Genomic DNA, 14,336 nt, shown 5'->3' on the forward strand with positions numbered 1-14,336 from the left:
CCCACCCTCACGTGGCGCCCCACAAATCGTAAGAAACATGAAACACGATCCCACTGAGGTCACCAAACACTGGGTCATGTGTGTGCCCCGGGGCTGGGGCACACACATGACATGGGTTCTTATTCACATGACGTGCCAGTACATGGTTCATATGCCCCCAGCACGAGTCTAAAATAACTCCCTTCTTATAGTCCTTGATCCGCTACAGTTAGGTCTTTGCAGAGAGAGGGGGTTAGAGAAAGAGAGAAGGAGGTGAGAAGAGGGAGAGGGACAGAGAGGAGAGGGAGGGAAAGAGAGAGAGAGGGAGAGAGAGGGAGAGAGAGGGAGAGAGGGAGAGAGGGAGAGAGAGAGAGAGAGAGAGAGAGAGAGAGGGAGAGAGAGAGAGGGGGGGAGAGGGGGGAGAGAGAGAGAGAGAGAGAGAGAGAGAGAGAGAGAGAGAGAGAGAGAGAGAGAGAGAGAGAGAGAAGAGAGAGAGAGAGAGAGAGGGGAAGACAGAGGGAGAGAGAGGGAGAGAGAGAGAGGGAGAGAGGGAAAGAGAGAGGGGGTGGGTGAGAATGGGGGAGGGAGAGAGAGAGAGAGAGAGAGAGAGAGAGAGAGAGAGAGAGAGAGAGAGAGAGAGAGAGAGGGAGAGGGAGGGAGAGAGAGAGAGAGAGAGAGAGAGAGAGAGAGAGAGAGAGAGAGAGAGAGAGGAGAGAGAGAGAGAGAGAGAGAGAGGGATGGGGTCAATCTGCTCTTACGACGTTTTTAGTTCTGTAGCCAACATGACATAAAACTACATCTGGCCAGACAAGACCAGGCCAAAGGTCCACAGACACTTAGTGGGCAGTCATGACAGGAAGGAATCTTGCTTATTAACCCTTTACATCATTATCAACACAATCTCAATACACACTTAAACACAGGCACGCATGCACACGTGATGGTTACGAAAGTGGTTGAGCCACTGTGTCCTCACTCTAACCTTTTTCCTCTGCAGCATGCTGGCTGATGACCTGAAGCTGAGCAGTGACGAGGACGACAATGGCAGGGTAGGCATACACACACACACACACACTCATACACTCAAAACACACATACACTCACAAACACACACGGAACTCTAAAAACATACATAGAACACAGAGACAACTAGGGCAATAACACTAACCCTAACTAGGGCACTCTAGAAATATGATATGGTACATTACCATGTAACTTTAAACCAATTACTATAGTAAAAAATAAGCAGGTAAATAGGAATTGGTATGTATTTAATTAAATGGCATTAATGGTAGTGGTATAGGTTATTGCAAAAAGTGTAAAAGCAACTGTATAGGGGAGGGGTGTGAGGGGTGAGTGGATGTTGTACAGGGCAGTTGGAAGTTGTGAAGGGGCAGTTGGAGGTTGTGTTACCAAAACAACAAGAATGTCAACATCCACAGAACAGTCGGATATCCCCCATACTAGGTTTCACTAATACTAACTTGTACCGCTAAGCTGTACTGACGTACGACTACGTAGCAACTAAAAAATGTTACACTACGTTTACCTTTACTAAAGGTATTGCTATACAGTAACATGGTTACAGTTCATGTAACCTTAATGTAAAGTGTTGCCTCAATATTGCACAATCCTTGCAGGCTTGTCACTGCCATCTCCTAAGTGTACCTACTGTGTGCTCTGAGTTTGGACAAAAACAAGCGGACATTTTTGAAGGACAGGGAAAAAATTAAAGAGAAATTGCACCTCTTTACAAGGAATTGGTTCAGTTGAATACCGATAAAATATAACTATATAAACCTAGAGAGGGTACAATTTCTGGGGAAATTGTAGGGTGTGCTTGCTTGCGTCGGTTGCACAGGGTCCGTTTTTGGATGACATTTTTACAACTGATATTTCTGTATACTTATTATTCATAAAGATTACATAGATTTAAAAGCATTTTTTTTGCTGCTCATTTACAACTGAAAATACGAGTGAAGTGTAGAATGAAATAGATGTCTTCTCATTTCCCCTGCAAGAGACAGTCTCATAGCTGAATCAACGAATACATTTTGGCAGACCGGTGCAAAAATTGACCTAATCTCTATGACTTCAACGTCCTTTTAAGTTTTTCCCTTCTCGTGATATTTTAAGGCATTTAGCCTACTCATATTGCAGTCATTCATGAATAAAGAACCTCCTTTGAAGATTATTCTACAACGTTACCGGCAGTAGAAGATGGAATCGCGATTTAAACAGTACCATCTGCTAACTGAAAATATGCCCCCAAAAACGTAAATAAACTTGACATTTATTTAGTGGAAAATCGCTTTCATAAAAAGCTCACTGTAGCGATCGTTGTCAGTAACAACGCCAAGTGCGATATAGCCCTGTGTGGAGAAGCTTCCCCGGTAAATTGTACTACTTCAGTACAGTAGACTACTGCTGTGTTCGTCTTGGTAGCAATTGTGTTGTTGAATTGGATTTAACGTTCCGTTGTACGGTTTAGGCTGAAATTAATTATTTTCATGAACAGATTGACAAAGTTTAGGCTGTGGCAATGAAGTTAAGGTTAGTAGTTAGATAGACTTTTGATTTAAGTAAGGGGAGTGCCGAACATGTTCTGTCGCCGTTTGACTTCCTACAGCTGTGTAGATGTGTTTGTAGTGTCTCGCGTACGCTACAGCGTTGCAGTGAGCAACACTGGTTTGAAACCACAGGTAATGATAATTTCACCCACAAATCGTTTACTTGTAATGTAATGTCATAATAAATCCTACAACGAAAATGTATATGTGAGGAATGTTTATTTTAACGATTGAAAACAGATGCATCATAGACCACTGTAGTATGTGTTGCCCCGGGCAACAGAGGCTAATGTCATGATGATAATACTTCAGTGACATAGTAGACTACTGTTCCGAAAGTAGATGTACTTCCTTAATAAAATCAGCTTATATAGTACATTACACGTCACAATTGTGTGTCATATCACAAAGTAAAATTAGTAAATAGTTATCACCCTGGCCTCTTTGCTTGTGGCGTTTCTGCAGCTGACTTGCAGTAAAGCAGTTAGCTTAGCTATCTCCCAGAAGTTAACAAGCTGCTAAACTAATGTTCTGCTAGAGGTAGTAACGCGAGTTTTCGTGACGTTAGTGACGTAAGTAGTGTCATTGACTGTGGCTAGCAAGTTAGCCACCGTTAGCTTCACTTTTCGCCACAAAAACTTAATTTCCACTTAAACCATGCAACGGAACGTAAATCCCATAGAAGCAACTCAATCGCTACCAGACGAAACTTTTGACACCTAGGTTGTCTATGTAGGCCAAATATTGACTGAGTTTTAGGGGGGCAAAAAATAAATAAATAAATAATATATATGTGAGAGAACAAAGGTTGTTCCCTTGCCGAAGGCAAAGCACACCCAATAATACCATGTCAGAATTGAATTGAACTGAGATTAAAGTAAACAGACTGAGCTCAGAGGAGCTGCTTTGATCTCCTCATATCATCATGTCATCATGTCATGTCTCTCTAAGGTCAACAGGGGCAAATGACACAACTCTCCCATCTCTCTCCTATCTCTTCTCCCATCTCTCTCCTATCTCTCTCCTATCTCTCTCCTATCTCTCTCTCCCATCTCTCTCCTATCTCTCTCCCATCTCTCTCCTATCTCTCTCTCCTATCTCTCTCCTATCTCTCTCCTATCTCTCTCTCCCATCTCTCTCTCTCATCTCTCTCCCATCTCTCTCCTATCGCTCTCTCCCATCTCTCTCCTATCTCTCTCTTATCTCTCTCCTATCTCTCTCCCATCTCTCTCTCATCTCTCTCCCATCTCTCTCCTATCGCTCTCTCCCATCTCTCTCCTATCTCTCTCCCTATCTCTCTCTCCCATCTCTCTCCTATCTCTCTCCTATCTCTCTCCCATCGCTCTCCCATCTCTCTCCTATCTCTCTCTCTCCCATCTCTCTTCTATCTCTCTCCTATCTCTCTCCCATCTCTCTCTCTCATCTCTCTACTATCTTTCTTCCCTTATTATCTGTAAAAGGAAACTTCATCTTCCAGGGACTGCAACACCAGGTACAGTGTGTGTGCGTGTCTGTGTGTGTCTGTGTGTGTTTCAGAATGTGTGACTGTCTGGTTGTGAGCATGGGCATGTGTTCTTGTGAATGTGTTTGTGTGTGAGATGGATGGTAGACCCATCCATGTTTGTTTCACTCTTCAACCCTGATGTTGCTACACACACAATCCTAACTGAGAAGGATTAGGCAACAGTGACTTTATGTTAATGTGTGAGTGTGTGCGTGTATGTTTCTGTGTAAGATGATCTCTCTCTGGTTTACACGTGTGTGTGTGTGTTTTTGTATGTGTGTGTTGATTGACAGGCTGTCGGCACAGCAACCGTACACACATGGAGGGAGGGTGAGACATTCCAGCTCCGATTCTTCCTGCTCTGACTCCTCCAGTGAGTCAGAGAGCAGCAGCCAGAGATCCCGCAGTCCAAGCCCAGTAACACACTCCGATCCTGGGTCACCTGCCAACACACAGTCCCTCAGCTGCACCAAGGAGGTACCTTTCTTTAATTCTCTATCCTCTCTCTCTCTCTGTCTGTCTGTCTCTATGTGTGTGTGTGTGTGTGTGTGTGTGTGTGTGTGTCTTTCTTTTTTCTCTAATTTCTCTCTTTCTGTCTTTGTCATGGTTGGTTTTCCACAGGGAGAGGCAGAGGTGTTGGCCAAAGGAGTGGAGGGCAGGTGGGGGGAGAGACAGGGAAGGACGAGGAGGGGATGGATGGATGGGTGGGTGCCTGGGTGGTGGATGGGTGGGGGAGGGAGGGAGGGACGGAGAATTAGGAATGCACGTGAGTTTAAGGCAGTAGGGAGGGAGGAGAAGGGGATGGCTGGGTGGGTGGGGGAGGGGGAGAAAGTGAGGAGCGGGTGGGGAAGGACAGCGGGTGTGGGGGAGAGGGTGGAGAGGGTGAGGTGAGCAAGATGAGGGGGGTGGGGGAGAGAGGGAGAATAGAGAGAGAGAGAGAGAGAGAGAGAGAGAGAGAGAGAGAGAGAGAGAGAGAGAGAGGAGAGAGGCAAAGGGGGAGGGTGGAGAGAGTTGAGGATTGAGAGAGAAAGAAGAGGGGGAGGGTGGAGAGGGTGAGGACAGGGGAGGGTGTCTTTGGCGGTAGGAATTAGAGAGCGGGTGTCATGTCAACAAGCTGTGTGTTAAAGAAGAGAGCCCTAGGGGAAGTGGAAGTCCGAAAGATTCGTTTCATGCTCAACGTTTTATTAGCAATTAGCACAGCCCTCTGCCTCACTCTGACAGCAGTTTCTAGAACGTGATCTATACGCTTAACTGACAACAATGTGAGGTAAGGTCAACCCAGAACTGCAGTGGGTTATTAATACTGGCGTACTGTGCTGTACACAACCGTGTGGACAGTGAGAAAGAGGGAGGTTTGTCCTAAAGCCTAAAGTTTATTTTAAGAGTGTGTGTTTGTGTCTTGAGTGTGTGCATGCATGCGTGTGTGTGTGTGAGCATTTGTGTATGGCGTATGGTGAGGGAAGGGGGGGGGGGGCTGGCTATGTGGAGGGTGGTGGGGGGTCTGTTGCTGGTATGAATGGAGAGCCCTGTGTGACATAGCCTGAGTGTATGACTGAACATGCTTTAAAGCAGGCCCCTATATGGGGGGGGCGAAGGTACAGGAGACCATGTGTTATTCATCTACGTGGAGCGTTCGACTGTCTCCAGAGGAAGCGGGGGGGGGGGGCGGCAAGTGGGCAATGGGGGGGTTGGAAACTGCGCATTGGAGTTCCAGGTAGAGGAGAAGGAGGGAGAGAAGTCGAGAGGGTGAAGGAGGAGAAGGGAGGGGAGGAGGAGGAGGAGGGGGGGGGCTGCAGAGAGGTACAAGAGACGCAGTGTCTTCACTGAAAGAGAGTGAGGGATGAGGAGGGGGGGTGGGGGTCAGTGTTTGAGTAGAGGACTAGAGGTTTAAATTAGCTCCAGTCAGCTACTGGAGAGAGAGGGGAGGAGAGAGAGCGAGAGAGAGAGGAGAGAGAGAGAGAGAGGGAGAGAGAGCGAGAGAGAGAGAGAGAGAGAGAGAGAGGGAGGAGAGAGAGCGAGAGAGAGAGAGAGAGAGAGAGAGAGAGAGAGAGAGAGAGAGAGAGAGAGGGAGAGAGAGGGAGAGAGAGAGAGGGAGAGAGGGAGGAAGCAGGAAAAGAAGTTTGCACTCCAGCCGTGAGTGAGTACCCTCTTCCTTTTTAAGAGTTAAAACTCCTTCTTTCTCTCCTGTTCCTCTCTCTATTCTCTCGGTTTGCCAGCCAGTGGTTAGGTAAATAGTGCCGTGAGTCATTTGCCGTAATTAGAGGGGGGATTGAACTGTCAGCTGCACAGATGTGTCTCTCTAGACATCAGCACAGGGAGGGGGGGGGGTCAAATAACTACTGCCTGAGTCGGAGTTCTAGTCAGACAAGACTCAAGAGCTGTGTGATCGTTTTGTGTTGAAAAGGGTTTAAGGTCTTTAAGCATATGTGAAGCTGTGTTATTGTTTGTACAGATTGAGTGCCAGTTTAGTTAGAGTGTGTATTGGGTGTAAGTATTCTGCCATGAGCCTGTTTTGTGGGGTTTCAATGTGTGTTTGTACTTTGAACTGAGTTGTTGGGATGCAAGTGTGTGCGTGTTCGTGTGTGAAGGAGGGAGAAAGAGAGGGAGTGTTGGGTCATTTCTAAGAATGTGTGGCTTTGACCTGACCACTTCTCTTTTACCCTCACTTCTTTCTCTCATTCCATTCTCTCAGTTTTTCATACCTCCTTCTCTGTCCCATAGCTCTCTCCCCCACTCCCTCTCTCCCTCCCTCCCTCCCCCCTCCCTCTCTCTCTCTATCTCTCTCTCCCTCCCTCCCTCTCTCTCTCTCTCTCTCTCTCTCTCTCTCTCTCTCTCTCTCTCTCTCTCTCTCTCTCTCTCTCTCTCTCTCTCTCTCTCTCTCCCTCCCTCCCTCCCTCCCTCCCTCCCTCCCTCCCTCCCTCTCTTTCTCTCTCTCCCCCTCTCCAACCTCTCCATCACTCTCTCCCTTTTGCTCACCCACTTCTTCACAGAGAAGTGTGAGCAGACACAACAGGTCTTTTCTCTTTCCTTTCTTCTCTCCCTCTCCTCACACAACAACATCACTTTATTCATAAGTTTTGGTATTCTTGAAAATGACTGACTGATTTCACCACTAGTCTTATTAATTTACCTGTTGATGTCAGGATAGTAAATCTCTCTCCTCTCTCTTCTATCCCCTCTCTCTCTCTTCCTTCAGACAGACCACCCCTCCTCCACTCAGTGGCAGTTGGACAAGTGGCTGAAGAAGGTGAGGAAAAAAAACTTGACCAGCGACCGGGACCCACACTGCTCACCTTCACCGGACCCCCACAAGGCCCCCTCTCCAGCCCGGTCCTGGGGCACACAGCAGGACTACAGCCCCAGTCAGAGCCCTATCCCCAGCCCACACTTCAACTACAGCCCCAGGCATAGCCCCAGGCATAGCCCAAGCTTCAGCTCCTACCCTAGCCCTAGCCCTGGCCCCAGCACCTGCCCCAGTCCTGGGCCCAGCTCCAGTCTCAGACTCAGCCCTGTCCACAGCCCGGTTCGCAGCATCTGTCCCAGCCCCAGGTCTAGCCGCAGCCCCAGCCCCATTCCAAGGCACCCTCCAAAGAGCCCCAGCCCAAGCCTTCCTCCCTCCAGCCCCTGTCCCTATCCTGGCCACAGTCCCCCTCAGGAACGTCTCAGGCCTCCTGTCCAGCCCAGACGAACAACCAGCCCCGTCCAAAGACCCAAGATCAGGCCGTGGATCGCTCCCGTGCTGACCGCTGACCCTGGGAGCCTACCCAGACACAGCTCTTCTACCCAGCCACCCTTCCAGCACAGCTCCAGGCCCAAATCCTTACAGAACCAGGACCAGAGCAAAAGCAAACCTAAGGCCAAAGAGCATCAGGCCTCAAGCCTGATCTCACCGCCCAGCCACAAACACAGACCCAGGCCAAGTCCAAACTCTAGTCCCAGGCATCATTCCAGGCCCAACGCTAAACACAACATCTCCTCGGCTGCTCCCAAACCCAACCATCCGTCCAGACCTGAGCACCCAAGCAGCAAGGAGAGCAGCAGGACCAACCACAGCTCCAACTCAAACCCCCGGTCAACGTTTCGGCCAAGCTCCCGAACCAGCTCCAGCCCTCCTACATCCAGAACCAAACACCCAGTACCTGTAGCAGGCCTTAACCGAGAAACCGGAGCCAAGGTCGGACACGAGTCTAAATCAAGCTCCAGGTCTCAGTTTCAACATAACTCCAAAGGCTCCTCTTCCCATGCTGGTGCAGGGCCCATCTCCAGTTCCAGCTCCAGGGCCAAGGTAAAGCCCCAGGAGGCCCCGGCTCCACAGCCCAAGCCCCCACAGAGAAGACCCCAACCCAGGGAGCAGGGGGTTGACGGCAGGGAGGGCCCTCAGACCCAGACCCCAGCTCCGGAGAGGCACAGGGAAAGAAAAGAGGAGAGAGCGAGAGAAATTCCCAGCGAGAGACCGAGGGAGAAGAAAAAGGAGAAAAGGGGAGAGAGACAAGGGGGGAGACAGGGAGAGAGGAGACTGGCGGAGGAGCAGCTGCTACGACGCCCCTGGGTCCAGAGCTCAGAGGAAGAGGAGGAGGAAGAGGAGGAGGAGAAGAAGAGGCAGGAGAGGAGGGAGGAGAGAGAGAGAGAGGAGAAGAGGAGGAGGAGGGAGCAGCAGAGAGGCGAATGGCAGGCCGTCCAGCCCAGGCAGAGACCACACACCAACAGCCAGCAGAAGCACCCTCACAGAGAGCCAGATCACCCGGGGAGGACCAAGAAGAGGAGGAGGAGTGAGGAGGACGCCTCTCAGCCAGACCCCTCCCCTCCACCGTCCCCCTCCCCTACCCCGCTCATCCCCCCGTCTTCCTCCTCTTCCTCCGAGTCCGACTCAGAGCGCGGGTTCCCCCCCGACGTCGCCAAGGTCCCGGCTGATTCCACGTCCTGTCAGAGGCCTGTCCCCAGAGGGAGGCCCGGGGACAGCAGGCCCAAGGTAGTCTACCCCAGGGGCTCCTCCACAGGCAACCCAGGCGAGGGGCAGCAGGGCCGGGGCAGCCAGAAACTTTACACCCTGGTCCCGTTTGGCCGCAGCGAGCAGTGCACAGCGAGCTCCCAGAGAGGCCTGAGGAACCTGGTGGTGCAGATCGACCTGACTCTGCTCAACAGGGTCCCAGACACCACCACCCCTCAGAAGCAGCCCTCCTCCTCGGCATCATCGGCATCATCGTCATCCTCGCAGGCGAGGCCCAAGCAGAAGGAGGCCATGAGACACCTGTACGTCCCCGACACTGACGGCAGAGACAGCAAGAGGAAACGCAAGGTCAAACACTCAACTCTACTGTACTCTACTGTGCTTTACTTTACTCTACTGTCCTTTACTGTCCTCTACTGTACTCTACTGTGCTTTACTGTGCTCTACTGTACTCTACTGTACTCTACTGTCCTCTACTGTACTCTGCTGTCCTCTACTGTGCTTTACTGTGCTTAACTGTCCTCTACTGTCCTCTACTGTGCTTTACTGTCCTCTACTGTACTCTACTGTACTCTACGGAACTCTACTGAACTCTGATGTCCTCTACTGCGCTTTACTGTCCTCTACTCTACTCTGCGTACTCTACTGTCCTCTACTGTCCTCTACTGTGCTTTACTGTACTCTACTGTACTCTGCTGTACTCTGCTGTACTCTACTGTACTCTACTGTATTCTACTGTCCCCTACTGTACTCTACTGTGTTCTTACCTGCTGTTCTATACAACAAATGTACTCTCCTCCTTACTTTACTGTGTTCGAATTTTCTGTTCTCGTCTTCACTCTGCTCTAGCCGGCTCCTTTCTGCTCTACTGTACTTGGCTTGCTCTTCCTAATATGGGCGTGATGAACACCTTGATGAGGATTTGAGACACTTCAACAGTGGTTTAATACTCTGCTCCTGTGATTGTCTGTGTGTGTGTGTGTGTGTGTGTGTGTGTGTGTGTGTGTGTGTGTGTGTGTGTGTGTGTGTGTGTGTGTTCCGAGCAGTCAGAGAACGGCCTGTCCCACAGAGAGAACAAGAGAAGCTCCTCCCACAGCAACGGCCCCCCAGCACAGACCGACACCCCCGCTCACAAACACGCAGACCCCCTCCACCAGAGCCATCACAACGGGTAGGACAGAGACACACCTGGAACACACCAACAGCTTTTCTGTTCTGCAACACGGGTTGTGCCGTGGGAAACGGGTTCTCTGTTCTGTAACACGGGTTCTGTTGTGTGAACAGATACTTGGAGGAGTACCTGGATAGTAAGAGACCCCTGTCCCCTCTGTCGCCTCTCTCTGACCCCCCAAAGCCCTCCAAGACCCCCATCAAACCCCAGCACCACGCGGAGCAGCACCACACACACAGAGGCAGAGACTCTGCCACACATGTAAGTAGTCATCACACAAACACACACACAGACAGACACATACCTACACACACACACACACACACACACAGAGGCAGAGACCAAGTGATGAGACACACACACACTTACACATAACTGCACTTGACTAAAATACATTCAATAGTTCTTTGTATTCAATGTATTCAATCACTTTATCCACTTATTCCTATGCAGGTGCCCCCAGCCAAGCCTAAACTGGAGGTGGAGTGCGTGGGGGTGTCGGGGGCCCCCAAGCCTGGTGCTGAGTCCTGGGGTCTCCCGGAGAGACGGACAGCAGGGCAGAGAGGGGCGCAGCCCAGCCATGAGCCGTAAGTCCCACTCTCTTGATCACCATCATGCTCTCCCACAACTAAACATACAGTCTGAGGAAAGAAGCATCTATCGGCTGCCGATACTGGAAATGTCAAATCTCTCTCTGTCTCTTTCTCGATCTCTCCTCTTTCTCTTCATCTTTCTGTGTCTCTCGCTCCCTCTCTCCCTCCGTCTCTCCCCCTGTAGACCTCACCATGCTGAATACTACATGCACGAAGCCAAGCGGATGAAGCACAGAGCAGATGCCATGGTGAGGCACTCGCCTGACCTGTCACCCGCTACACACCCCCTGTCTCACTGCACTACATCACTCAAACTACCTGCCTCCATCTGCTTCCCCCTCCCTCTTTATCTCTCCGTGTCTCTCTTTGCTTCTTTCTCTCTTTATCTCTTTACCTCTCTCTCTCTCTTTATTTATCTCTCTCTTTATCTCTCTCTTTCTCTCTTTACCTCTCTCTCTCTTTATTTATGTCTCTCTTTATCTCTTTACCTCTCTCTCTCTCTTTACCTCTCTCTCTCTTTATCTCTTTACCTCTATCTCTCTCTTTATCTCTCTTTACCTCTCTCTCTCTCCCTCTCTCTCTGGCATTACTAACCCCCTCCTCCATGTCTCCCCCAGGTGGATAAGCTGGGGAAGGCTGTGAACTATGTGGATGCAGCGCTCTCCTTCATGGAGTGTGGCAAGGCCATGGAGGAGGGCCCTCTGGAGGCCAAGTCCCCCTACACCATGTACTCTGAGACTGTGGAGCTTATCAGGTGGGTCACACAGACACACACACACAGGGCTCGCAACAAACTTTTTTTGTGTTTTTGCATTTTTACATTTTTTACACAGTTAAGAAAAAAAAATGTTTAGAAAAAGAAGTTTTGAATTATTTTTTTTATTTTTTTCTCAATGTAAAAGACTGATGTATAGATGAAACTTGTTATACCTAATGATCACAGTAACATACATCACCAGCATCACTGTATTGCTTTATAAATGGCCAGACTGTAATATACAAGTGGGGAACCCCTTTCCTCTGGCCTCCAGGGAAATCTGTTCCCCCTGTGTTGTCAGTGTAAAACACTGATGTATAGATGAAACTTGTTATACATAATGATCACGGTAACATACATCACCAACATCACAAAAAAATTATACCTTTCGCACCGTGGAGCAGCGCATAACACATAGCAGCACTTGAATAAATTGTTCATAGTTTATGGAGTTTTAAGCTAGAGCTAAATGTGATGATTTGTTTCACCCGCCTTGTGTTTAAACATGTTCAACCACATATGCATTTTATATTGTTATGGTCTGGATCGTATTCTATAAACACATGCATGTGTGACACAAACGCATCGAGTCTCTCTCTGGCTCTGTCTCTCTCACACAAACAAACTAAATCAGTTTTCTCATGTTGCCAGGTATGCCATGAGACTGAAGAGCCACTCAGGTCCAGGTGCCAGACAGGAAGACAAACAGCTGGCCGTTCTGTGGTGCGTATGTCACTTCCTGTCTCTTACCTCCTGTGTATTATCACTTTTGACTTACTCTCTCTTTCTTTCTCTCTATCTGAACCATAGTTTTCGGTGCCTTGCTCTCCTCTACTGGCAGATGTTTCGTCTGAAGAAAGACCATGCCCTCAAGTACTCCAAAGCATTGATGGACTATTTCAAGGTAGAGAAATCTCATTCGATACCAAAACGCTCATGGCTATAGTGTTTTCACGATTCCCCAGCTACTTGTGTAGATGGGCCTTGCAGGCTGGTAGAGGAGACGACCAGAGAGGAGATATATACAGCAGAATGTACACGCATAAGTTAGTGTTCTAAGGTTATGCTTACGATCTATTCCAGAGTTCTCCAAAAGTGCCTACGACACCACCCCTCTGGAACGACTGTGGCAAGTAAGAGATGCAGTTTCATGAAACCTTTTTGGACAAGTCTGGGCCTGCAACTTATTTGACGATCCTTGAATCATCTGTCTTCCCATTTTCAGGGCTACAGGGGGACCGCCAGCCTCCCTTTCCCCCAACCACTCACACCTAGTCCTGGGACCCCATACTGGCAGTTCCCCCGCCACCCTGGTCAGCATTCCCCATCGCATTCACCAGATGGCAGCCAACCACCTGAACATCACCAACAGTGTGCTGTACAGTTATGAGTACTGGGAGGTGGCAGATACCCTGGCCAAGGAGAACAAGGGTGAAGATAATATTATGTTGAATGTTCCTGATCTGAATAGTTCCTGGCATACTAGCCCATGTCCAAATGATTCATTGAATGTTTTTGTGAGTCCAGATTCCTAGTGTTGTGAGCATCGGGGATAGAAGAATCTGACTTTTAGTTCATCTTTTTTGTCTCCCTCTTTGTCTCTTTCTGTGTGGTCCTTTCCATGTCTCCTGACCTCTCTCTTTCTCTCTCAGAGTTCTTCAACTATCTGAACACACTGTCGGGCCCACTGACTCTACACAGCAGTGTGGGACATGCTGTTCAGTACACCAGACAAGCCCTGCAGTGGATTCGCATCAGTGCCAAACTGGCCTAGCCTGGCACCGAAATGGTTACCATGAGGTGCCTATAACTTAAACACCAACAGACACACATGTACGTACTTCTCGTGATGTCACAGACTCTGTCACAGACTCTTCTGGAACCTGTGACCTTTGAACTCCTTGGATTATAAAAGGCGGGAGACTGGACCCGGTCACCTGGCGTTCTTCTCTGGTTTAGGAAGTCTTCTGGTTGGATCCATACGTCTTCTCTACACCCATCACTTACCGTCAAGAAGGAAGCTTCCTATTGGACGAATATGAGCCTAACATGTCATACGTCCTCCAAACAGGAACAAAGTAGCTGCTGATGTCATACATGATGTCACACATCTGGCTCATGACATCACTTCACGGGAGCCACACTATAGAAACTCCGGCTCCATTTCAAAAGTAGTTCCACATTTCAAAATTCTTCCAGACCATTCTTTCTTTGTTCCTGGAGTTTTAATGCTGGGAATCATTTGAACAGAGGAGTAAGATCTCCTCGTTGCTTCCTCTTCTTCGATGGATTAACTGTGAGGCTCCTTCACCTCGCTGCTTTGCCGAAAGGAGGCGTCATCTGACACAAGAGATCGAGGATACATTTCAGCGCACCAGTGAGGTCAAGTGTCTGTTTTTCATGTCTTGTAAAGTGTGTTCAGTTGTTCAGCCCACTCACTGAATAAAGAGGGGACTTATTAAAGAGACTACATTTCCCATGATCCATATGAGGACTGTTGGTTATAGAAGAGAAAACAATACTTGGGACATGCTGGACAGCGATACAAGTCATATGGGATCGGCAGACCTCTCTCTCTTTTTTACTACAATATGTCATAGGTATTTTCAATGTGCAATACGTGCCTGATTTTTGTAACTAGGACACCTCAGTAATGACATATCGGCAAGTGGAGCAGCCAACGTTTAAGCCCCTCCCTCTCTATGCAAGATTATTTATGACGTTTTCATGTTTTTGCCTCGTGAGGTCCTTGATCCATAAACTCCTTTTATTGATACCACAGTGTGTGTTTTAGCCAGTTTATAAGTGTGCATG

At 48.8% G+C, this 14,336-nt stretch overlaps 1 protein-coding gene across 1 annotated transcript; it reads left to right on the forward strand.

Moving 5' to 3' along the window:
* The first annotated feature begins 1,020 nt into the window (after window positions 1-1,020).
* On the forward strand, window positions 1,021-14,301 carry aff3 (AF4/FMR2 family, member 3). Its single transcript, XM_062456212.1, has 13 exons — window positions 1,021-1,028; window positions 4,347-4,530; window positions 7,250-9,349; window positions 10,048-10,172; window positions 10,286-10,433; window positions 10,626-10,759; window positions 10,950-11,013; window positions 11,383-11,519; window positions 12,174-12,245; window positions 12,333-12,426; window positions 12,606-12,655; window positions 12,748-12,953; window positions 13,175-14,301. Exons 1-13 carry the CDS (start codon window positions 1,021-1,023, stop codon window positions 13,294-13,296), a joined length of 3,444 nt encoding a protein of 1,147 aa, XP_062312196.1. The 3' UTR covers window positions 13,297-14,301.
* Window positions 14,302-14,336: the final 35 nt, after the last annotated feature.

This window comes from Osmerus eperlanus, chromosome 3 (genome assembly GCF_963692335.1).
Source record: "Osmerus eperlanus chromosome 3, fOsmEpe2.1, whole genome shotgun sequence".
Classification (NCBI taxonomy): domain Eukaryota; kingdom Metazoa; phylum Chordata; class Actinopteri; order Osmeriformes; family Osmeridae; genus Osmerus; species Osmerus eperlanus.

Excerpts from the sequence above, each read along its gene's own strand:
- aff3 (XM_062456212.1), top strand. Across the intron at positions 9,350-10,047 it reads ACAGCAAGAGGAAACGCAAG|TCAGAGAACGGCCTGTCCCA; the intron begins GTCAAACACTCA and ends TGTTCCGAGCAG. Across the intron at positions 12,954-13,174 it reads CCTGGCCAAGGAGAACAAGG|AGTTCTTCAACTATCTGAAC; the intron begins GTGAAGATAATA and ends TTTCTCTCTCAG.